General features: G+C 42.6%; 1 protein-coding gene across 3 annotated transcripts in view; it reads left to right on the top strand.

The window, feature by feature from the left end:
* nol4l (nucleolar protein 4 like) overlaps nt 1–25,023 on the top strand; it is a 113,966-nt gene that overhangs the window by 51,778 nt on the left and 37,165 nt on the right. For all 3 annotated transcript variants that reach the window (XM_062979176.1, XM_062979175.1, XM_062979177.1), the window contains exon 2: nt 22,513–22,654. In XM_062979176.1, the coding sequence (XP_062835246.1) occupies nt 22,546–22,654 (109 nt within the window). In that variant the 5' untranslated portion in view covers nt 22,513–22,545. The remainder of the gene's footprint in view (nt 1–22,512; nt 22,655–25,023) is intronic.

Here is a 25,023-nt window from a genome sequence, read left to right as displayed (position 1 = left end):
AAGGGACCTTTTGGATCTTGCGTTTCCTGTGCCTTTGACTCACCTAGCAAGATATGGCAAACCAATGGGATTTAGTTGGTTTTTCTTAACTTAGAGGTGGAAAATTCAGAAACGTGTTCCGGGAGTGTCTCCGAAAGGTGCCGCTCGGCCATGACAGGTGCTTTTACCTGCCTCCAGGTGTGACTAGGTGCAAGGTGCGTCCTCGTATGTGTGTGTGTGTATTTGTGTGCCTTTGTACACCTGCGGGTGCACATACAAGGAGAGGGCACATACACAGGGTGTTGTCTCACGGAGGCAAGAGGCTCTTTCGGAGGCAGGCGGAGGAAGAAGGTGAGCCTCGGAGAGAGATGTCTCCGTCCGATTAGGCCGAGCTGGCTGTCGCTTCCACCTGTGTCATCATCCCTGGCAAAGGAGGAGGAAGCTGGCTGGCTAACAGACCGGCCATAATGGATTTGTGCTCTTATTTATTTTTCCTAATGAAAGTTTCATTTGCAGAAAGGAGCCCAGAGAGAAGTCTGGCAAGGGAGGAAAGGAAGCAGGGGAGGAGGAAGGAAAGGAAAGGAAAGGAAAGGAAAGGAAAGGAAAGGAAAGGAAAGGAAAGGAAAGGAAAGGAAAGGAAAGGAAAGGGGGCAGATGGTACCTGTGGCTTTGTGGCTTTGTGGGGCCGCCGGGTGGGATGAGGATCAGCCGATCCACTTAATGTATCCATGACAAATATGCCCTCCTTCCCTGCTTTCTCTCATCAAAGACCCTTGGTGTGACAAGGCACCTGGAGAGGCCGGTGGCAACGTAGACCTAGGCTGTGTCCGCACTGTTTAATGCACTTTGGCACCACTTGATCCTCCGAGGCTCCATGCTGTAGAGGCCTGGGAGTTAAAAGATAAAAGGCCTTGCAGAACTGCAACACCCAGGATTTCATTGCAATTGAAGTGGTGCCAAACTGCATTGTTTCCGCAGTATAAATGCACCACGGATCGTGCCGTGACACTCTCCTGGAGTGAAGGGTTTTGAAGATACTTTGCACTAAATTGGGTCGGGGGCAAACAAAGTAATTCCTATTTTTTACTTTAGAGAATACCACTCTCGGTATGTCTGTATCTTCGAGTAAGACCTTATTATGGTCAGCCTTCCGTAGGAACTGATTATAGGATCACACTAGAGGATCATGACATTCCTAGAATCCAAATTACAATTTCTTGAATTCTTGCTTCTAGTGTGGATCAACTTCAAGGGTGTTGTGAATTTCGCTACGAATAGGTTTTTCAGGGGTTTAACTGTTTATTTTAATATCATTAATATTTAATTCTATATCAATGTTTGCATGTTTTCTGAGCGTTGAATTGTATGGTATTGGTTTTATACTATAAGCCGCTTTAGGTGTCTTTTTTGGAGAGAAAAAGGAGGGTATTAATAATAATAATATAATAATACAGTAGAGTCTCGCTTATCCAATGTAAACGGGCCGGCAGAACGTTGAATAAGCGAATATGTTGGATAATAAGGAGAGATTAAGGAAAAGCCTATTAAACATTAAATTAGGTTATGATTTTATAAATTGAGCACCAAAACATCATGTTATACAACAAATTTGACAGGAAAAGTAGTTCAATACACAGTAATGCTATGTAGTAATTACTATACAGTAGAGTCTCACTTATCCAACACTCGCATATCCAACGTTCTGGATTATCCAACACATTTTTGTAGTCAATGCTTTCAAAACATCGAGATATTTTGGTGCTAAATTCGTAAATACAGTAATTACTACATAGCATTACTGCGTATTGAACTACCTTTTCTGTCAAATTTGTTGTATAACATGATGTTTTGGTGCTTAATTTGTAAAATCATAACATAATTTGATGTTTAATAGGCTTTTCCTTAATCCCTCCTTATTATCCAACATATTCGCTTATCCAACATTCTGCTGGCCTGTTTATGTTGGATAAGTGAGACTCTACTGTATTTATGAATTTAGCACCAAAATATCATGAGGTATTGAAAACATTGACTACAAAAATGGGTTGGATAATCCAGAACGTTGGATAAGTGAGACTCTACTGTATTTTAATCGTGTCAGAAGTGACCTGAGTACATACTGCAAGTTGTTTGTGTGAGAGAATTGGCTGTCTACAGAGACATTACCCGGGGATGCCCAGATGTGTTATCCTTTCTGCTGGGAGGCTTCTCCCATGTCCCCTCAAGCTAGAGTTGACAGATAGGAGCTCACCCTGCCTTGGGGATTCTTACCGGTAACCTTCAGGTCAGCAACCCAACCTTCAGGTCAGCAGTTCAGCCAATAACAACAACAACAACAACAACAACAATAATAATACCCTTTGATTCTTGTTTAAGAGCGGACACTTGGACCTCATGTGCATGTGTGCTGTGTTGTTATGTACATGTAAATTTATAATGATAATTATAACAACAACAACAACAACAACAGCAATAATGTGTTCTCTCTCTAACAATCTTCAGGTTCTCCATGATGACTGAAGGAAGTTGATCTTAGACACGTTGGAGAACCTAGAGATTCCTAGAGAGAAGGAACATTGTTAAATCATTGAATAATTCCACAAAAGTCAAAACTGTTAATGTGAAGGGACAGCTATATTTCCTTAATGGTGCATGTGTTTGTGTTTCTATTTTTATTTCTGAAATTTACCACCCCCGGCTTATACTGGAGTCAATGTTTCCCCAGTTTTTTTTTTTTTTTTGTGGTTAAATTAGGTGCCTCGGCTTATATTCAGGTTGGTTTATACTTGAGTATATACGGTAATTAAAACAATAACAGTCATAATATAATTGGCCTAGTAACAGGAAAAGGAAAGAGGTGAACCTTCTTTGTAGGCTGGCTGGCCATCTGTTGGGAGTGTTTTGATTGTGTATCCCTTCATGGCATGGGACAGGATGGCTCTTGGTGTTTTTTCCAATATTTGAAACTGAACCCAAGACTCTGCTGCCAGTCGTGGTTATCTTGGTGTGCATTTGGCAAATGCCAACCCGTCCCAGATATGAACAAATGGATCTCAATAGTGCGTTATCTGCGGAGGATAAGGGAAGGGGCAAAGGTTTTCCCAGGCGGGTTTATGGACGTCTGTTGGCCCGGTTGCCCATAAGGATGGGCAAAAGCCACCCCGAACAGCCAGGAAGCAAACCCAGTTGTGCGAGCAATTTCTTTCAAAGCGGCTTTCTTGCAAACATTACAGAGAAGCCTGTTTGGGCAAGTGGTTCGTAAATGAAAACGTGTGTCGATAGCCTTTGCAAGGCTGGCTTTTTGGAGAATTAAAAGAAGCGAGTGCTTGGGGAAAAGCTTGGGGAAGTCTTGACTTCCGGAGTTGGAACGTGTGGCACGCTTTGGGAATGCTCGCCCCGTATCTGCAATAAAAAGGATCCGTGGAGAGTTCCTTCAAAGTCCACAATGTCGTATGTATTTTCCGATGTCTTCTGCTTCGTGCCTGTGTGTAGGAAAAAGTTATTTATGAACGTGCGTAAGAGAAAGCCATGAATCTCCACATTTAATGGGTGGAATTTCAAAGGACAGCCAGTGTGCATAGTGATTGATTGTGGATTCATCTTGGATCACAGGGTTGTTGTATGTCTTTCGGGCTGTGTGGCCATGTTCCAGAAGTATTCTCTCCTGACGTTTCGCCCACATCCATGGCAGGCATCCTCAGAGGTTGTGAGGCATGGATAAACTAGGCAAGGAAGGAAAAAATATATATCTGTGGAGAGTCCAGGGTGTGACAAGAGTCCTTTGTCAGCTGGAAGCCACCGTTAATGTTGCAATTAATCACCCTAATTAGCATTGGAAAGGTTTGTCTCTTGCCTGGGGGGGGGGCATCCTTTGTTCAGAGTCATTAGCCATCCTTGGGGCTCCTCTGCCCTCAGAGTGTTGCTTCCCATCCACTGTTCTGATTCTACTGGTAGCCAGATTTTGTTCATTTTCATGGTTTCCTCCTTTCTGTTGAAGTTGTCCACATGCTTGTGGATTTCAATGGCTTCTCTGTGCAGTCTGACAAGATAGTTGTTGGAATGGTCCAGCATTTTTGTGTTCTCAAATAATATCCTGTGTCCAGGCTGGTTCATCAGGTGCTCTGCTATGGCTGATTTCTCTGGTTGAGTGAGTCTGCAGTGCCTTTCATGTTCTTTGACTCGTGTTTGGGCAATGCTCCATTTGGTGGTTCCTATGTAGACTTGTCCACAGCTGCATGGTACATGGTAGACTCTTGCAGAGGAGAGAGGATCCCTCTTGTCTTTCACTGACCATAGCATTTGTTGGATTTTCTTTGTGGGTCTGTAGATAGTTTGTAGGTTGTGCTTCTTCATCAGTTTGCCTATGCGGTCAGTGGTTCCCTTGCATTAGTTTCCAAAAGATCTGACAACCACTTAGGATGCCTGCCATAGATGTGGGTGAAACGTCAGGAGAGAATACTTCTGGAACATGGCCATACATCCCAGCCACCCTATGTTGAGACTCAATGATGAGATATTCCTTGAGAAAACTATAGCAAAATGTGCTATAGCAGGGATGTCCTGCACAGAGTTTTTGCAGTTTAATAAACTTTTCCCCATGTTTTTATTGTTGAACCGATTAGGAAATGACGTTTAAAACCCAGGAACAAAATTTATGTTGCATAGTGTAATATTGCTTCTTAACACTTTATTTATTTTATTTTATTTATTTTATTTACAGTATTTATATTCTGCCCTTCTCACCCCGAAGGGGACTCAGGGCGGATCACATTGTACACATACAAGGCAAACATTCAATGCCAAATGAACACAGAGACAGAGACAGACATAGAGGCAATTATTTCCTTTCCTATTTACCCTATCCCACGTTACCCAGTTGTCTCTCTGACACTTGTCCATGCACTTTATTAAAAAGCCTTGAAATCATGTATTTTATATGCCCGGTCCCTTTTTATCTATAGTGGTTGATGTTTGTATCGTTACCTCATTTGTCTTGGTTATTATGTGTTTTATTGTATGTTATGTTTTAATTGCTTATTTTATTTGACTGTTGTATCATTGTTTTTAGCTCTAGATATTCGTTGTAACTGTTATATTTTGTTTCTGTTTTGGGCTTGGCCCCATGTTAGCCGCCCCGAGTCCCATCGAGGAGATGGTGGCGGGATAGAAAAATAAAGTATTATTATTGTTGTTATTTTATTGTATGACACAGCAAACAAGATAGACATGCTGGATTTCATATCACAAAATCACAAGTCGAACACTTCCCAAGTTTCTAGGACTGTGTGATGTATTTTCAGATAATGCATGCAGATCCCAGTAGGGTGGCCTTTTGCAGTTGGCAGATCGTAATTTTGTCAATGTCTATTGTTTCCAAATGCTGGCTGAGATCTTTTGGCACGGCACCCAATGTGCCCATCACCACCGGGACCACCTGCACTGGTTTCTGCCAGAGTCTTTGAAGTTCAACCTTGAGGTCCTGATGGCGGCTGAGTTTTTCCTGTTGTTTTTCGTCAATGCGACTGTCACCTGGGATGGCGACATCAATGATCCAAACCTTTTTCCTTTCCACAACTGTGATGTCTGGTGTGTTGTGTTCCAGAACTTTGTCAGTCTGGATTCGGAAGTCCCACCGTATCTTTGCGTGCTCATTTTCCAATACTTTTGCAGGTTTGTGATCCCACCAGTTCTTTACTGCTGGGAGGTGGTACTTGAGGCATATGTTCCAATGAATCTTTGGGCCACATAGTTGTGCCTCTGTTTGTAGTCTGTCTGTGCAATTTTCTTACAGCAGTTGAGGATATGATCAATGGTTTTGTCGGTTTCCTTGCACAGTCTGCATTTTGGGTCATCAGCTGATTTTTCGATCTTGGCCTGAATTGCCTTTGTTCTGATGTCTTGCTCCTGGGCTGCAAGGATCAGGCCTTCTGTCTCCTTCTTCAGGGTCCCATTCGTGAGCCAGAGCCAGGTCTTCTCCTTATCAGCTTTTCCTTCAATTTTGTCAAGGAACTTTCCATGCAATGTTTTGTTGTGCCAGCTGTCAGCTCTAGTTTGTAGTGCGGTTTTCTTGTACTGGTTTTTTGTCTGCCGTGCTTTGAGGAGTTTCTGATTTTTGACTTCAATCAAAGCAGGTTCTTCACTTTGCTTTACTTTATTATTATTATTATTATCATTATTATTATTGGCTCCTGTCTTAACTCTGCAAGAATCCCTGTGGCGCAAAGGCGGCACAGCTTGGCTGGCATTGCAAGGTGGGCTTCCCAGTCATCTTGCATAATAATAATAATAATAATAATAATAATAATAATAATAATAATAATAATAATATCTTGCTGTTGTTTGCGGAAGTGCCCTGCGGAGGCCATGGGCGTTTGGCTGGCGGTGGGAAGCAGCTTCTGGGAACAACAAAGGGTCTCTCAGAGAGAGAAAGGGATGGGTTTGCCGTCTGCCGTCTGAGCTCATTCCTGGGCTGCATTTTCCAGGAGCTTCGCATGCCTTTCTTTCTCTTCTTGCGCCAGCCGCCCTTCGCTTTCGGAGGAAGCAAAGCATGGGAGAGGTTTAGCCGAGGGTGCCCTGGTTTTTAAGCAGGCCTTGCATTCCTCTTCCGCTCCTTCAGGATTTGCTCTGACCTGTTTCGCCGCCTTCTTCGGTTTAGATAGCATGGACGTGTGAATGTGTGTCATCTATAAAGGCTTGTGTCTGGGGAAGGTTGCAATATTGGAGATGCACAAGAACAATGAAACAAAAGCCATTCCCTTTGGATGGCTGCTTCATTAGGAGTCTTGCGTGACTAAAGGAGGACGAAAGGGCAAAATACATAAGCAATAAAAACAAATATAGTTCGGGTGAGTTCAGGCTTGAAAACAGTCCATGTGAAAGGGATCTAGGGGTCTTAGTGGACCCCAAGCTGAGCATGAGTCAGCGATGTGATGCAGCAGCTAAAAAGGCCAATGCGATTAAAGGGCAAAATACCCAAGCAATAATAATAATAATAATAATAATAATAATAATAATAATAATAATAATAATAAAACTTTATTTATATACCGCCCTATCTCCCGGATGGAACTCAGGGCGGTTTACAGTCATAAAAGCAAACACAAACATTACATAACAACATAATACACATTATTAAACAAAGTAAAACAATACAATTATAACAATAAATCACACTTACAAGCAATAGAAACGAAATGTCCAGATATAGTATGGGTGAGTCCTGCCTTGTAAACAGTCCATGTGAAAGGGATCCAGGGGTCTTAGTGGACCCCAAGCTGAGCATGAGTCAACGGTGTGATGCAGCAGCTAAAAAGGCCAATGCGATCAAAGGGCAAAATACCTAAGCAATAGAAACGAAATGTCCAGATATAGTACGGGTGAGTCCTAGCTTGTAAACAGTCCACGTGAAAGGGATCCAGGGGTCTTAGTGGACCCCAAGCTGAGCATGAGTCAGCGATGTGATGCAGCAGCTAAAAAGGCCAATGCGATCAAAGGGCAAAATGCCTAAGCAATAGAAACGAAATGTCCAGATATAGTACGGGTGAGTCCTGGCTTGTAAACAGTCCACGTGAAAGGGATCCAGGGGTCTTAGTGGACACGAAGCTGAACATGAGTCAGCGATGTGATGCAGCAGCTGAAAAGGCCAATGCGATTCTGGGTTGCATCAATAGAACTATAACATCTAACTCTAGATAACTCTTCTGCTTTGGTCAGACCTTACTTGGGATAATCCTACGTCCAATTATGAGCCCCGAAATTCAAAGAGAATCATATAAGTCAGTTTCCCAAGTTTGCAAGGGAATCATTGCAGGTGGAAACACTATCCTTTGGAGATATTTTAAGGTTGGACAAGGACCCATTGCATACGTTTGTGTGTCCTTTGGATAAGGCTTCTTTTCTGCAATTTCCTTAGGAGCCCGGTTGATCCGAGTGCGAAGTACATGGTTCGGCAGACAGAGAGGCATCAGGTGGGAATGTTCTGGTCCAAGCAGATCAAGTTTGGCAATACTTGCAGCAGTTGTTTCGCCCACAGACTTTGAACTTATATTTGCTTCTGGAGCTGGAATCACATTGGCTTTCCTAGCTGCTGCATCACACTTTGAACTTGTCTTTGGCTGATGAGATAGTCAAGATAATTAGGATTGTTGTTGTTGTTGTTGTGGTTGGCCTTCAAGGCGTTTCGGATTCAGGGCGACCCCAAGTCTAAAAGTATATATAGAATACTTGCTTATTTTATATCAAAGCTATTTTATATCAAAACTTAGGTATCTTCAGCTGAGAATAATATGCAATGCAATGACAATGCAGATGATATGAACTGCGATTATGTTGAAGGCGTTAGAAGAATATCAGTACTGAATTACTATATATGACGGGCTTCTTCTCTTCTTCCCTTCAATATATGCATCTTTTCTTCCTTCTCTTTAATATATGCTTTTTCTCTTCTTCCTTCTCCTCCTACGTTTAATATCTGCTTTTTCTTTTCTTCCTTCTTCTCTTTAATATATGCTTCTTCTCGTTCCTTCTTCTCCTTCTTTGGAGGCTTCTAAACAGAGGCTGGGTGGCCATCTGTCAGGAGTGCTTTGAATGTGATTTTCCTGCTTCTTGGCAGAATGGGGTTGGATTGGATGGTCCATGAGGTCTCTTTCAACTCTTATGATTCTATTATTCTATGATTCTCAGTTTAATATATGCTTCTTCTCTCCTCCTTCCTTTTTCTCTTCCCTTTAATATATGCATTTTTTCTTCTTCTCTTTTTAATATATGATTCTCTTCTTCTTCTTCTTCTTCTTCTTCTTCTTCTTCTTCTCTTCTCTTCCCTTTATATATGCTTCTTCCCTTTCTTTTTCTCTTCCCTTTAATATATGCTTCTTTTCTTCTTTCTTCTCTTTAGTATATGCTTCTTCCCTTCTTCTTTCTTTTCTTCCCTTTAATATATGTATTGCTCTTCCTCCTACTTCTCCTTCCTTTAATATCTGCTCCTTCCCGTCTTCCTTCTTCTTTTCCCTTTAATATATGTTTTTCTTCCTTCTCCTCCCTTTAATATCTGCTCCTTCCCGTCTTCCTTCTTCTTTTCCCTTTAATATATGTTTTTCTTCCTTCTCCTCCCTTTAATATCTGCTCCTTCCCTTCTTCTTTCTTGTTTTCCCTTTAATACCTGCTTCTTCTCTTCTTCCTCCTTCTCCTCCCTTTAATATATGCTTCTATTCTTCCTTCTTCTCTTTAATATATACTTCTTCTCTTCTTCCTTCTTCTCTTCCCTTTAATATATGCTTCTTTTCTTCTTCTCTTTAGTATATGCTTCTTCTTTCTTCTCTTCCCTTTAATATATATTTTTTCTAATCCTCCTCCTTCTCTTCCCCTTTAATATCTGCTTCTTCCCTTCTTCATCTTTCTCTTCCCTTTAATATCTGCTTGTTTTCTTCCTTCTCTCTAATATCTTTAATTTCTTTTTAATATCTTTAATATATGCTCCTCTTCTTCTTCCTCCTCCTTCTTCCATATTCTGCATGGATTCTTTTCCGACTTTGTAGAAGTTCAGTCTGTTTCTTTTTTTTTATTTGAGTTGTCGACAGTCAAAATTGGCTTGATTCTCATTTATTTGGATGCAGAAATGACAAGTAACGAAAAAGCTTCAATAATGTGCTGATTTATAGTTTTCCTAGCCTCGGGCATTTTGCTACGTAAAGAAATTGAATACCTCCTCCTCATCTTCCTCCTTAGACTAGTGAAATAATAATAATAATAATAATAATAATAATAATAATAATAATAATAATAATAATAATAGCTGGGCTGTAGCGCAGCTGGTTAGTAGCTAGCTGCAATAAATCACTACTGACCGAGAGGTCATGAGTTCGAAGCCAGCCCAGGTCGGAGTAAGCTCCTGACCATTAATAGCCTAGCTCGCTGTTGACCTACGCAGCCCGAAAGACATCTGTCTAGTAGGAAATGTAGGTACTGCTTTATGCGGGGAGGCTAATTTAACTAATTTACAACACCATAAAACTTTCCAGCAGCATGCGGAAAGGAATGAGGAAGTACTCCATCAGGGACTCACTGTCACAAGTGAATGGTGAAGCAGCAGCTCCCCCTGTAGGTAGAATCGAGCATACCCACATGAAGCCGGAAGCTGGAAAATGTTAAATTGCCTCTGTGTTTGCCGACACATGTCGTATTTTTAATGGCATTGAATGCTTGCCATGTATATGTGCATTGTGATCCTCCCTGAGTCCGCTTCGGGGTGAGAAAGAAGGGCGGAATATAAATACTTATAATCTTTACATTATTATTATTATTATTATTATTATTATTATTATTATTATTATTGTCAGTTTCCTATGGGGCCCATTCAGCCTACCCGAGGTCAGAGGCCCTAAAAGCGTATCAGGATGAGAATCTCAAGAAACTGCTTACAGGCTTTTTGTCTATTTTCTTAGCCCTCCTGCGCAATTATATTAAGTACTTTCAAATTGGTACGTCTGAAACCCGAAACAGTTTAATAGGCTTTTAAGCTTCTGAAATGATTTTATATGGCTTTAAATGGCAGGCTCAGCCGATGCCACCACAAGGTCCTCGGATACATCTCAGGTGCGATCCGATCTTGGAAGCTAAGCAGGGTCGGTCCTGGTTCGTGTTCGGATGGGATGCCGCCAATAACTACTGAGTGCTCTAGAATACAAACAGTGGTGGAGGCTCCTCCTTTGGAAGCTTTTTAAACAGAGGCTGGATGGCCATCTGTTGGGAGGGTTTGGATTGTGTCTTCTTGCATGGCGGAAAGGGGTCAGATTGGATGGCCTGTGGCTCCTTTCCAGGTCTGCTCTTCTAAGAAAGCCACATCAGCATCAGTTTGGAAGACCTGGATGGTGGTTTGGTTCTTGGAGGCTTCTCATTCAGATCAGAGGTTGTATGGCCATCTTGTGGGAGGGCTTTAGCTGTGAATTCCTGTCGGTCGAAGGCCCCTTGAATTTGGGGATATTATATTTCCCTGCAGATCTCATTGTTCCAAACCTCATCAATAAGAAAAGAGCTGGACTGGTGCCTACTAGTCCTGAAGGTCAAAAGGCCAGCGGTCATCTATGTGGCACAATGGGTTAAACCCTTGTTCTGGCCAGACTGCTGACTGATAGGTTGACGGTTCGAATTTGAGGAGAGCAGGGTGAGCTCCCTCTGTCAGCTCCAGCTCCCCATGCGGGGACATGAGAGATGGTAAAAACATCAAAAGATCTGGTGTTCCCTGGGCAACGTCCTTGCAAACTGCCAATTCCCTCATACCAGAAGCGATTTGCAGTTTCTCAAACTGCAAAAAATACAAACACAAACAAAAAATATCTCTGAAGCATGAGGCATAGGCTGGATCTACCCTCCTTGAATTGGCATGATATGGCAGAACCAACATCATAGCTGTCTTGCTTTTCAATAGCGCTATGAAACACGATTTTTGTTCCTGAGTTAGAAAATGTCATTTCCTAATCGGTTCTGTCATAAAAACACGGGGAAAGTTTATTAAATTGCAGAAACTTTGTTATATTTACAGCATTTTTACCCCGCCTTTCTCACCCGAGGGGACTCAAGGCGGTTTACATAAATTGGCAAAATTCAATGCCCAAAACAGTTCGCTAAAATCAACAGCACATATGAATCAAATAATAATACAGAATAAAAACACATTATACAAAATTTAAAAAACGTATGTATACTTAAATCCATTCATCCAAAAACTTCATGTGTAAATCTTAGTTCAGATCATTTTATTGTTCTTTGATGTTTCATATTTTATTTTATCATTGTTTTGTATCTGATTTTGCTGTGAGCCGCCTCGAGTCCCCTTCGGGGGAGATGGAGGCGGGATATAAATAAACTTCTTATTATTATTATTATTATTATTATTATTATTATCATGTCAAATTGTTGTACTTACTCATTTAATACTTGCACACATAACCATGTCTTTAGGGTTTTCCTAAAGCCCAGAAGAGTTGGGGCCTTTAGAGTTTTTATAGGACATCCTGCAACAGCACATTGTGCTATAGTTTTTCAATGAATATCTCATAGAGTCTCAAAATGCCAATGATAACGTAGTCTATGCACATTCAGAAGAAGACCTATAAGCTCCTTTAAACATCTTTGTAGAAGCATACGAGAAGCTCGGCCTCTCATTGAACATTGGGAAAACCAAAGTGCTCTTCCAGCGGTCACCAACCAATCCCTCTGCAATGCCAGGAATACAGCTTAATGGTGTAATGTTAGACGATGTTGAGCATTTCCGCTCCCTTGGCAGCCACCTCTCCACAAAAGTCAACATTGACACTGAAATACAACACCGACTGAGCTCTGCGAGTGCAGCATTTCTCCGAATAAAGTAGAGATTGTTTGAGGATCGAGACATCCATAGGGATCCCAAGGTGCTTGCTTATAAAGCTACTAGCTGTGCCCGGCCACGCGTTGCTGTGGCTAGGACTTTAATTTTCTTTTCTTTTTGTTGTATGAACGTAGAGGCGTGGATGAGAGGTTGTGCTGTCAATTTTCGAGGTTGTGGGGCGTTTAGTTTAGTTGTTTTGTCCGGTGCCGTGATTCCATTACCCTTTTATATATATAGACTATCTGTGCCCGGCCACGTGTTGCTGTGGCTTATGGGAATGCTTTGTTGGCCAGGTGGAATAGCAGTGAATAGCCTTGCAGCCTCAAAAGCCTGAACCCTGGCTGTACCCCAGCGTCATTGTGGCCTACCCTTCTGACCAGCAACCAGGATTGAAAATGGCTCTTCCTTGTTCTCTAATTTGGACTGTCTTTTCCAAGTTTTTTTTTGTTTGAAAGACATAGATTGGATGACTGTGTCTTTTGTGTCCAAATTTGGTGTGATAGGGTTCAGTGGTTTTGTTGTTTCCTCAGTCCTACAAACATACATTACATTTTTATATATATAGATTGTCCTCCCAACTCTTTTCTATGCCTGAAAAACATGGACTGTCTAAAGATGTCACACTTAACTCATGGAACGATTCCATCAGCGTTGCCTCCAAAAAATCCTGCAAATCTCTTGGGAAGAAAGGCAGATAAATGTCAACATGCTGGAAGAAGCAAAGACCACCAGCATTGAAGCGATGCTCCTACGCCATCAACTCCGCTGGACTGGCCACATTGTCCGAATGCCTAAAGATCACCGTCTCCCAAAGCAGTTGCTCTACTCCGAACTCAAGAACGGGAAACGTAATGTTGGTGGACAGGAAGAGAGATGTAAAGATGGGCTTTAAAACTGTGATGTACACATTGAGAACTGGCCCTTGAACACTCTAACTGGAGGTCAGCTGTGACCAGCAGTGCTGTGGAATTCGAAGAGGCACGAATAGAGGGCAAAAGAGATGGGCTTAAAGCTAACCTTGAAAACTGAGACATAGACACTGAGAACTGGGAAATCCTTGAGTGCTGTAACTGGAGGTCAGCTGTGACCAGCAGTGCTGTGGAATTCGAAGAGGCATGAATAGAGGGCGAAAGAGATGGGCTTAAAGCCAACCTTGAAAACTGAGACATAGACACTGAGAACTGGGAAATCCTTGAGTGCTGTAACTGGAGGTCAGCTGTGACCAGCAGTGCTGTGGAATTCGAAGAGGCATGAATAGAGGGCGAAAGAGATGGGCTTAAAGCTAACCTTGAAAACTGAGACATAGACACTGAGAACTGGCCCTTGAACAATCTAATTGGAGGTCAACTGTGACCAGCAGTGCTGTGGAATCCGAAGAGGCATGAATAGAGGGCGAAAGAGATGGGCTTAAATCTAACCTTGAAAACAGAGATATAGACATTGAGAACTGGGTCTTGAACACTCTAATTGGAGGTCAGCTGTGACCAGCAGTGCTGTGGAATTCGAAGAGGCATGAATAGAGGGCGAAAGAGATGGGCTTAAAGCTAACCTTGAAAACTGAGACATAGACACTGAGAACTGGCCCTTGAACAATCTAATTGGAGGTCAACTGTGACCAGCAGTGCTGTGGAATCCGAAGAGGCATGAATAGAGGGCGAAAGAGATGGGCTTAAAGCTAACCTTGAAAACAGAGATATAGACATTGAGAACTGGGTCTTGAACACTCTAATTGGAGGTCAGCTGTGACCAGCAGTGCTGTGGAATTCGAAGAGGCATGAATAGAGGGCGAAAGAGATGGGCTTAAAGCTAACCTTGAAAACTGTGACATAGACACTGAGAACTGGGAAATCCTTGAGTGCTGTAACTGGAGGTCAGCTGTGACCAGCAGTGCTGTGGAATTCGAAGAGGCACGAAAGGGAGAAACGGGCCAAGAGGAAGGCTATATCATACTCAGGCTAAGAAAGAGTCTCAACCAATTCAACATAGTTTGTGGCGCGAGAAACAAAGTTTCTGGAGTAGGACAACTACTTTCAAAGTAGTAACAACACTTTCAAACCAGGAACGGAAAATGTTTCAGATTTTGTTACATAGTGTACTTGTAGGCATGGAGAAACGTGGGCTCTCCAGGTGTTTTGGACTGCAACTCCCACCATTCCTAACAGCCTCAGGCCCCTTCCTTTTCAGCCTCGGCCGCTTAAGCGGCCGAGGCTGAAAAGGAAGGGGCCTGAGGCTGTTAGGAATGGTGGGAGTTGCAGTCCAAAACACCTCGAGAGCCCAAGTTGGCCCATGCCTTGTGTAGTGGATGCAGCATTATGTGATGTCAAGAGAGAGAAGGGAGAGAACGGAGACTAGAGAGCCCATTAGAGCATTGAGGAGGGGGCTCTACGCCGCCCCCTTTGCCGCAGGGGCCTTTTAGGGAGGTGGGATCATCATCCCCCCCTCTCCTTTGCCTTTTACGCTCTTCACAGCCTGCCTTTATGCTGACGATGCTGACGGTTTGGAAATCTCGTGGCTGACCTTTCCGGTTCTGGAAGCCATCCAAGGCCTGCGTTCTTAAAGCGCAGTGAAGGTTAGGAAGGAAGGAGGAGGGAGCAGCGAGGGAGTGGGAGCCAGGAATGCAATCAATGCATTAGGAAGTGCAGTGCAGTGTGGTGGAGGAGGAAGAGATTTTTTTTCTTTCCCCGGCGACCTTTGAAAGGGTGTGTTGCTTCTCCTTCCAGCAAAGCCACACCACCGAAAAACGGTCTCATTCAGAGACAGGGAGGGACACCTATGAAAGAGTCACCTTGCAAGAGAGATAATATCACCTTATGTGTATACTCAGATCTAATGCTCACCCTTTGTTGGTTAAACGACCTCACCAAAATTGGGCTGTGCATTAGATTCGCATCACACAGTCATGTTAGTGCTGAGCAATGTGTACTGTATTTACTCAAATCTAATGCTCACCCTTTGTTGGCGTAATGACCTCACCAAAATTGGTGTGCGCATTAGATTCGCATCACACCGTCATGTTAGTGCTGAGCAATGTGTACTGTATTTACTCAAATCTAATGCTCACCTTTTGTTGGCTTAAATGACTTTGCCAAAATTGGGGTGCACTTTAGATTCGCATCACACCGTCATGTTAGTGCTGAGCAATGTGTACTGTATTTACTCAAATCTAATGCTCACCCTTTTTTGGCTTAATGACTTTGCCAAAATTGGGGTGCGCATTAGATTCGCATCACACCGTCATGTTAGTGCTGAGCAATGTGTACTGTATTTACTCAAATCTAATGCTCACCCTTTTTTGGCGTAATGACCTCACCAAAATTGGTGTGCGCATTAGATTCGCATCACACCGTCATGTTAGTGCTGAGCAATGTGTACTGTATTTACTCAAATCTAATGCTCACCTTTTGTTGGCTAAACGACCTCACCAAAATTGGGGTGTGCATTAGATTCGCATCACACAGTCATGTTAGTGCTGAGCAATGTGTACTATATTTACTCATATCTAATGCTCACCCTTTTTTGGCTAAACAACCTCGCCAAAATTGGTGTGCGCATTAGATTCGCATCACACAGTCATGTTAGTGCTGAGCAATGTGTACTGTATTTACTCAAATCTAATGCTCACCCTTTGTTGGCTTAATGACCTCACCAAAATTGGGGTGCGCATTAGATTCACATCACACAGTCATGTTAGTGCTGAGCAATGTGTACTGTATTTACTCAAATCTAATGCTCACCCTTTTTTGGCTTAATGACCTCGCCAAAATTGGGGTGCGCATTAGATTCGCATCACACCGTCATCTTAGTTTTGAGCCAATTTCAAAGGGGAATCTGCTTCCGGAGCTGCACCCAGAACTCCTCTTTGAAGGATGTTATCTCTCATTAAATAGCATGGACTCAATACTATGCAATCCTAGGATTTGTAGTTTGGTGAGGCACCAGCAAAAATGAAATGCAAAGATACAGAACGGGGAATACCTGGCTCGACAGCAGTACGTGTGAAAATGATCTTGGAGTCCTCGTGGACAACAAGTTAAACATGAGCTAGCTTAAGCGGCTGAGGGGGGAAAGGAAAGGGCCCGAGGCTTTGAGGAATGGTGGGAGTTGGAGTCCAAAACACCTGGAAGGCCTGAGTTTGCCCATGCCTGATCTACACTCTTGTAATTCTTGTTAGTGGATGGGTGGGGGGGTCTCCGTGTGCCCTTCTCCTCCTTCTTTAAGCAGTTGCTTTTAGTACAGAGGCTGTTCCTTTTTTGCTCAGCAGATGGCGCTGTTTGTGAACCAGAGCACAGTTTTACCTGTCTCAGGTGTGTCAGGTGTGTAATAGTAGGTATGTGAATACCTTAAAACACTTGCCTGTTCAAATGCTACGTTGTGTCCAAATTTTGAAGCAATTGGCAAAGTATTTTGGGAGTTACAAGATCCCCACAAACGGACATTACATTTTTATTTATATAGATGGTCGGTGCTTTTTAGTTTTTACCCAAATTTGGGTTCCCGGATGTTATTGAACAACTCCCATCACTTTGCATTATATCTGCCATGAGAACCGGGGATGGTGTGAATGGCAGCCCAACAGCCCTTGTGGCTCTGAGATTTAGGAAAGGCTAAAGGATATTTTAAAGCCAGGCATCCTATCCACGAGCCTAGTATCTCAGTTCAAGTCTCACTTTCCTGAATAAACAGAACAAACCGCAGATGACTTCCAAAGTATCCCAATCCACTTTAGTTGTGATGTCCAAATGATGACAAATACAGGAGTTGTAGTCCGGAATCTGTTGGGCCATATTCGGCCCACGAGCCTTGGCTTTGCCGCATGCAACTTATGGGGATTTCACAGGGTTTTCTTACGCAAAGGAAGACTCAGAATTGCTTTTGCTTTGAAATAGACCCTACAGATACTTGGTCATAGTTGGTGGTCTCCCATCCAAGCGCTAGCCAGGAGCAACCCTGCTTAGCATCCAAGATGAGACTGCATTTGGTGCCTTTTGGGCTATTATTCAGGCCTTGTGTGCATGTGTCTTCAAACCACAACTCCCTGGTTCACATAGCAATGAAAGTGGTGTCCAACTGTGTTTAACCCACAGTGTAGATGCACTTTGTTCCCCAGGGGAAGCCTGCAATACCATAAGCGTTGCGATATTGCGGCACTAACGTACGTGAAGTGCTCGGAGCAGTTGGAAACAGCCTTAAATATTAGCATTGCTATGATTAAAAATAATTTCTGGAATTGGATTTTAATGGCCTTTTAATGGCGTCACTTTACACACATCTTCCAGTTTTCTCTCTCCGCTTTCTATGTTGGTGCCAAGGCCATTTCCAAGCTTTTGGAGCTTACGGCTTGGCCAGGTGTGTGTTTGTGTGCACTTTGGTTGGAGTTTTGCAAGTTCTTGAGCAGGTCTGGGCTCTCTTTTTGGTTCATGCCTCTTGAATTCATGACAAAGTAAACTTAAATGAGTTCTCCAAGGATGTGTAATATCTTAGCAGATGGTCGCAGAGATAGGTAAAACCCCTGGATAAGAGCTAATCCCAATGAAATGCAGGACTGCTTACCCAAGAATAACACTGCAGGACTTAGAAAAGTCTCTCTTTTTTTGGAAGTGGATAAATAATACTATGATGTTGAATTCGGGGAGCTTCTGCTGTTAGCCCCAGCTTCCGCCAGCCGAACAGTTTGAAAACGTGCAAATGTGAGTAGATCAATAGGTACTGCTCCAGTCACATGACCTTGGAGGCGTCTACGGACAAAGCTGGCTCTCCATCATAGAAATGGAGAAGAGCACCAACTCCCAGAGTTGCAAAATCCATAACCTACTGGAAAATAACTTCACCCAGTCTCTGGGCAAGTATCCTTTTGGCAAATGTGTATCTCCATGAATATGTGGAGACCACCTTTTGAAAACCACTAGTCAAGAAAAGCATGGCCTTGGTTAGAAGTCAACTCTTTGAACAAATTATATTCATAAGCATTCATGTAATGGCACACAGGTAACTCGGGTGTTAGACTGAAGAACCTTGTCTTTCAACTTCCAATAATAATAATAATAGTACTGTGGTGTTCTCCACTGGACTATGGTGGAGGCTCCTTCTTTGGAGGCTTTTAAGCAGAGACTGGATGGCCATCTGTCGGGGGTGCTTTGAATGCGATTTCCTGCTACTTGGCAGGGGGTTGGACTGGATGGCCCATGACATCTCTTCCAACCCTACTATTCTATGATTCTATGATTCTAATAATAATAATAATAATAATAATAATAATAATAGCAGCAACGACGACAACAACAACAACAACACTTTATTTATATTCCGCCCTATCTCCCCAAGGGAACTCTGGGCGGATCACAGTACACATACACAGCAAAAATCCAAGGACAAAGACGTGAGAACACCTTTGGAAAACCACTAGTCAAGAAAAGCATGCAATTGGTTAGAAGTCAATTCTTTGAAGAAGTGATATTCACAAGCATTAGTGCAATGGCACACAGGTAAGTCGGCTGTTAGACTGAAGAACCCTGTCTTTGAACTTCCAATAATAATAATAGTAGTAGTAATAATAATAATAATAATAATAGCAATGACGACGACAACAACAACAACAACAACAACAACAACAACAACAACAACAACAACAACACTTTATTTATATTCCGCCCTATCTCCCCAAGGGAACTCTGGGCGGATCACAGTACACATACACAGCAAAAATCCAAGGACAAAGACATGAGAACACCTTTGGAAAACCACTAGTCAAGAAAAGCATGCAATTGGTTAGAAGTCAATTCTTTGAAGAAGTGATATTCACAAGCATTAGTGCAATGGCACACAGGTAACTTGGCTGTTAGACTGAAGAACCCTGTCTTTGAACTTCCAATAATAATAATAGTAGTAGTAGTAGTAGTAATAATAATAATAATAATAATAGCAACGACAACAACAACAACAACAACACTTTATTTATATTCCGCCCTATCTCCCCAAGGGAACTCTGGGCGGATCACAGTACACATACACAGCAAAAATCCAAGGACAAAGACATGAGAACACCTTTGGAAAACCACTAGTCAAGAAAAGCATGCAATTGGTTAGAAGTCACTTCTTTGAAGAAGTGATATTCACAAGCATTAGTGCAATGGCACACAGGTAACTCGGCTGTTAGACTGAAGAACCCTGTCTTTGAACTTCCAAGCACAAAGACGTGCCACTACAAAAATAAAAAAACATGATTAAAAGAGATACAAGATACACAGAGTTAAAATAAAGTTTGTACCTTGAGTGAGAAAGTAAATATGAGAATACTGTACTTTGTAATGTTGATTAGGACAGGCTTGGGCCAACTTGGGCCCTCCAGGTGTTTTGGACTCCAACTCCCACCATTCCTAACAGCCTACCGGCTGTTAGGAATGGTGGGAGTTGGAGTCCAAAACACCTGGAGGGCCCAAGTTGGCCCAGGCCTGTCCTCGGAGATTCTTGGGCTCATTTCTTGGGGTCTCCTGGGGTCACATTTTCCTTCTGTCCTTGCGGAGGTCACCCTTTCTTAACCTGCCTCCCGGGAGGGTAAATAAGATAAGAAGACTTAGGCTTGAGTCCTTGTCTCTGCAAGGGGTGGGTGGCTAAATGCCGGGGAATAATCGGAAGGGAGCAACGGATTCTCTTGCCGTTTTCTCCCAACGTTGCTGCCTGCTTCTGCAAACTCCGCCGAGCCCGGTCTGTTTCGGGGGCATCCAGATCTAGTTAAAGTGGATCCAAACTGCATTGCTTCTCCAGGAGGTTGCGGAGAAAGGAGCAAGGGGTGTGTGTGTGAAAGTGAGACCAAGCCAAAGCCATCTGTCCCTTGGCTAATTGTCCTTAATGACGGTCTCTGGTCTCCAAACAGGAAGACCGGGCAGGAAATAGCACGCTTCCTTTGGGAAGTCTGGAGCCAGGGTTTTGGGTGCGGGGACGAAAATGAGAAGCACCGGGAGAGCAATGGCTTCAAATGGCAGGAAAATATTAGGAGGAATGTCTTGATGGTCAGAGATGTTTCTTCTTCGGGGTGCCGCCGAACCTCCTTCTCTGGATGGCCATCCGTCGGGAGGGCTTTAATGGTGGGGTCCGTTTAATTGGATGGGGTCCCTTGCACCATTATGATCTTCTGCTTCCTCTTCTTCATTCCGTTTCTTTCGGGCATCATATACTCAAGTATAAGCCTAGTTTTTCAGGACTGAAAAAGCCCCCATCGGCTTATACTCGGGCGAGGATCCTGGTTTGCGTATATTTGGGTCAGCTTATATTCGAGAATATATGGTACATTAATTTTTCTCTCTCTATTATTATTGGTATTATTACATTTATTATTTTACTCTATTATTATTATTACATTTATTATTGTACTATATTTTTTTTGCTACTACAGTAGAGTCTCACTTATCCAACACTCACATATCCAACGTTCTGGATTATCCAACACATTTTTGTAGTTAATGTTTTCAATATATCATGATATTTTGGTGCTAAATTCATAAATACAGTAATTACTACATAGCATTAATGTGTAATGAACTATTTTTTCTGTAAAATTTGTTGTATAACGTGATGTTTTGGTGCTTAATTTGTAAAATCATAACCTATTTTGATGTTTAATAGGCTTTTTCTTAATCTCTCCTTATTATCCAACATATTCACTTATCCAACATTCTGCTGGCCCGTTTATGTTGGATAAGTGAGACTCTACTGTATTACATTTATTTTACTCTATTTTTATTATTATTAATAATACATTTATTATTTCACTCTGATATTATTATTACATTTGTTATTCTACTCTATTTATTATTACATGTGTTATTTTCCTGTATTTATTATTATTATTAATTTATTATGACACAGCAAACAAGATCGATATGCTGGATTTCGTATCACAAAATCACAAGTCGAACTCTTCCCAAGTGTCTAGGACTGTGTGATGTATTTTCGGATGATGCGCACAGATACCAGTAGGGTGGCCTTTTGCAGTTGGCAGATCGTGATTTTGTCAATGTTTATTGTTTCCAAATGCCGGCTGAGATCTTTTGGCACAGCACCCAATGTGCCGATCACCACCGGGACCACCTGCACTGGTTTCTACCAGTCTTAGAAGTTCAATCTTGAGGTCCTGATAGCGGCTAAGTTTTTCCTGTTGTTTTTCGTCAATGCGACATCAATGATCCAAACCTTTTTCTTTTCCACAACTGTGATGTCTGGTGTGTTGTGTTCCAGAACTCTGTCAGTCTGGACAAAGTTATTATTATTATTATTATTACATGTATTATTTTACTCTATTATTATTAAAAGGATACATAAGCACATTTACATTGAAGAAGATGAGAATAATGATTTAATCAGAGTTAGACAGTCTTATATTAGGGCTTGATGTAAATATTCAAAAACGTTTAACCTACTGATGCCTCAATTCATGTAATTTTATTGGTATCTATTTTTATTTCTGAAATTTACCACCCTCGGCTTATACTTGAGTCAATGATTTCCCAGTTGTTTTGTGGTAAAATTAGATGCCTCGGCTTTTATTCGGGTCGGCTTATACTCATGTATATACAGTATGTGTGTGTGTCTGTATGTGCCCTGCTTTGTCTTTCAAGAACAACCTTCAAACACAGTGGTAAGTAAATGAAAACTGCTTTACTTCAGCAAAACATAAAGAACAGCACACTCTGTGGAATAATGCAAAAGGAAACAAGGAAGTCTTACAGCAAACATAGTTCTTAGTCCCTGATAAATTCCCAAATCAAATAGCAGTCTTACTTCAGACAAAGAAACAGCAATAAATCCATAGGAGCAGTTTCCCAGATGCAGACTCGAAGCAGGCACAAGGGGAGTGAAGGCTTAGGCATTAGAATCAGTTTGTTACCAGCAAGAGCTGGCTGCACCTGCTTCTGCTTTATAGCCCTGAGTCCGCTCACAGCTGCTAGGGCAGTTCCTATTTACTCGGCTGCATTTCTGGCAGCTATTCTAGCTGAACGACGTCTCTGCTCTGTTTCCTTTCGCCTCTCATGAAATGTGGGCACTTGCAAAATCTCCTCCTCAGATTCCAACTCACCCTCAGATTCATGAACTCTTTCCTGCTTCCCTTCCGCTTCTGAAGAAGAGGAATCCCTAACAATATGTATATATATATTAACCCTTTTGTTCCCTTCTTCCAGGATGAAACGTCGGTGAGCAGCGAGGATTTTGATATGAGCGACTCCACATGGATGTCAGCTGACCAGCATCTCAACTCCAGTTTGAGCCCCAGCCAGGCGGAAGGCATGCGGAGCCCGCAGAACATCCACAGCCAGGAAGACGGTGAGTGTTATGCGGGGAAACTTGTAGTTTAAAGCAGGCAGAGGCCAACTTCAGCCCTCCAGGTGTTTTGGACTCCAACTCCCATAATTCCTAACAGCCGGTAGGTGACCCGTGCCTGCAACTACACTGTGTAACAAAGTAAAATTCACAGTGCTTTCTGGATGTAGGTGAACTATAAATCCCAGCAGCTACAATTCCCAAATGTCAAGGTCTATTTCCCCAAACTCCACCAGTGTTCACATTTGGGCATATTGAGTCTTCGTGCCAAGTTTGGTCCAGATCCATCATTGTTTGATTCGAACCTGCAACCTTTCGGTCTGCAAGTTCAGCAGTTCAACGCTTCAACACACTGCGCCACCGGGGATATCTATATCCCATTTTTACCTCTTGCATGAGACACATGGAATGAGAAAGATCTTTGCAAGTAGAAAGTTAGTCTAGTAGAAAAGATAATCCGTGTTCTCTGTTTTTTGATAAGCTGACTTTCTATTTGCAAGTTATCTTTTTTTGCAAGGTGCCTTTAGCACAGCGGTTCCCAACCTTTGGGCCTCCAAGTGTTTTGGACATCAGCTGGTAAGGTGGTTGGGGATTCTGGGATTTGGAGTCCAAAACATCTGGAGGCCCAAAGGTTGGGAACCACTGCTTTAGCAGAACATTCAAAGCAGACATGGGATAACAGGATGGTTCAAAGGCAAGTTGCATGGGTCAAAGCTCACCTTGGTGGCATTTGGGCAGGGCTGATGGACCGAACCTTCGCCCAGGCATGTCTGAATCCCTCATTGTCCCCCTGAAGGCCTTGGCACGGAGGCAGCTGGCGGGGCCGAAAAGGAAATGCTTGGAGAGACGAGAGAGCGAGGGGGTGCAAAGGGACAAAAAGACCTCCCTCTGTGGAAGGCAAGAAAGGCCCATTGTCCTCCAAGACAAGGAGGAGAGAAGGGGGGCTCCTTAATTCCCTCTGCCTTTCTGGGGCAGAAAATAAAGATACTGGATGTGTGGCACCTGGAAAGGATCTGGGCATGAAATCCAGCAGGGTGATGCAGCAGTTCAAAAACATGCCAATGTGAGTAGATCAATAGGTACTGCTTCTATGGGAAGGTAAGGGCGCTCCATGCAGTCATGCTGGCCACGTGACCTAGGAGTTGTCTACGGACAGCGCCGGCTCTTCGGCTTAGAAATGGAGATGAGCACCAACCTCCAGAATCGGACACGACTGGACTTAACGTCAGGGGAAACCTAAGCCACCAAGGAGGAAAAAGTTGGATACAAACAAATAACAGCATCACCATCGCAGTTCTGGTTCCAAGAAGGAAGATTAGAGACCTTGGCTTTCAAACAGAGGACAATAAAAGGAAGGGGCGAAATAAACAGGAAGAATCTGTATTCTTGGGATTGCGGTCAGAAAAGTAGAAGGGTTCCCCAGAGGCCATCTAGTCCCTAAGCTGCTCCTCACAGGGATCCATGGTTTCCAGACCTTTGACTGTTCTGCATTGGCCTTTTTAGCTGCTGCATCACACTGTTGATTTACATTCATCTTGTGCTCTCCTAAGGCTCCTTCCGCATGGACTGTTTCCAAGCCATCCTATATCTGTGCACACTCTTAGGACCCCATGGCATCAAGTTTTGAACTCTGGATAGGTTTTGATGTATTTTAACTGTGATTTTTTTTAGTGCTATCTGTGTTTAATTCTTTTTTAATGTTTGCAAAGTTGTATATTTTAAATTGCATATTAGTGCTTTTATGACAAGCTGCTTTGAGTCTCTTTTGGGAGAGATAAAGCAGAGTATATTATTATTATTACTTTATTAAGACACAGCAAACAAGATAGATATACTGGATTTCGTTTCACAAAATCACAAGTTGAACACTTCCCAAGTGTCTAGGACTCTGTGATGTATTTTCGGATGATGCGCGCAGATCCCAGTCGGGTGGCCTTTTGCAGTTGGCACATCATAATTTTGTCAATGTCTATTGTTTCCAAATGCCGGCTGAGATCTTTTGGCACGGAACCCAGTGTGCCGATCACCACTGGGACCACCTGCACTGGTTTCTGCCAGAGTCTTTGAAGTTCAATCTTGAGGTCCTGATAGCGGCTGAGTTTTTCCTGTTGTTTTTCGTCAATGCGACTGTTACCTGGGATGGCAACATCAATTATCCAAACCTTTTTCTTTTCCACAACTGTGATGTCTGGTGTGTTGTGTTCCAGAACTTTGTCAGTCTGGATTCGGAAGTCCCACAGTATCTTTGCATGCTCATTTTCCAATACTTTTGCAGGTTTGTGATCCCACCAGTTCTTTACTGCTGGGAGGTGGTACTTGAGGCATAAGTTCCAATGAATCATTTGGGCCACATAGTTGTGCCTCTGTTTGTA

The sequence above is a fragment of the Anolis carolinensis genome, chromosome 4 (genome assembly GCF_035594765.1).
Source record: "Anolis carolinensis isolate JA03-04 chromosome 4, rAnoCar3.1.pri, whole genome shotgun sequence".
Lineage (NCBI taxonomy): Eukaryota > Metazoa > Chordata > Lepidosauria > Squamata > Dactyloidae > Anolis > Anolis carolinensis.
Note: the sequence above shows the minus strand (reverse complement) of the source record. Positions and strands in the feature narration are given on the sequence as shown.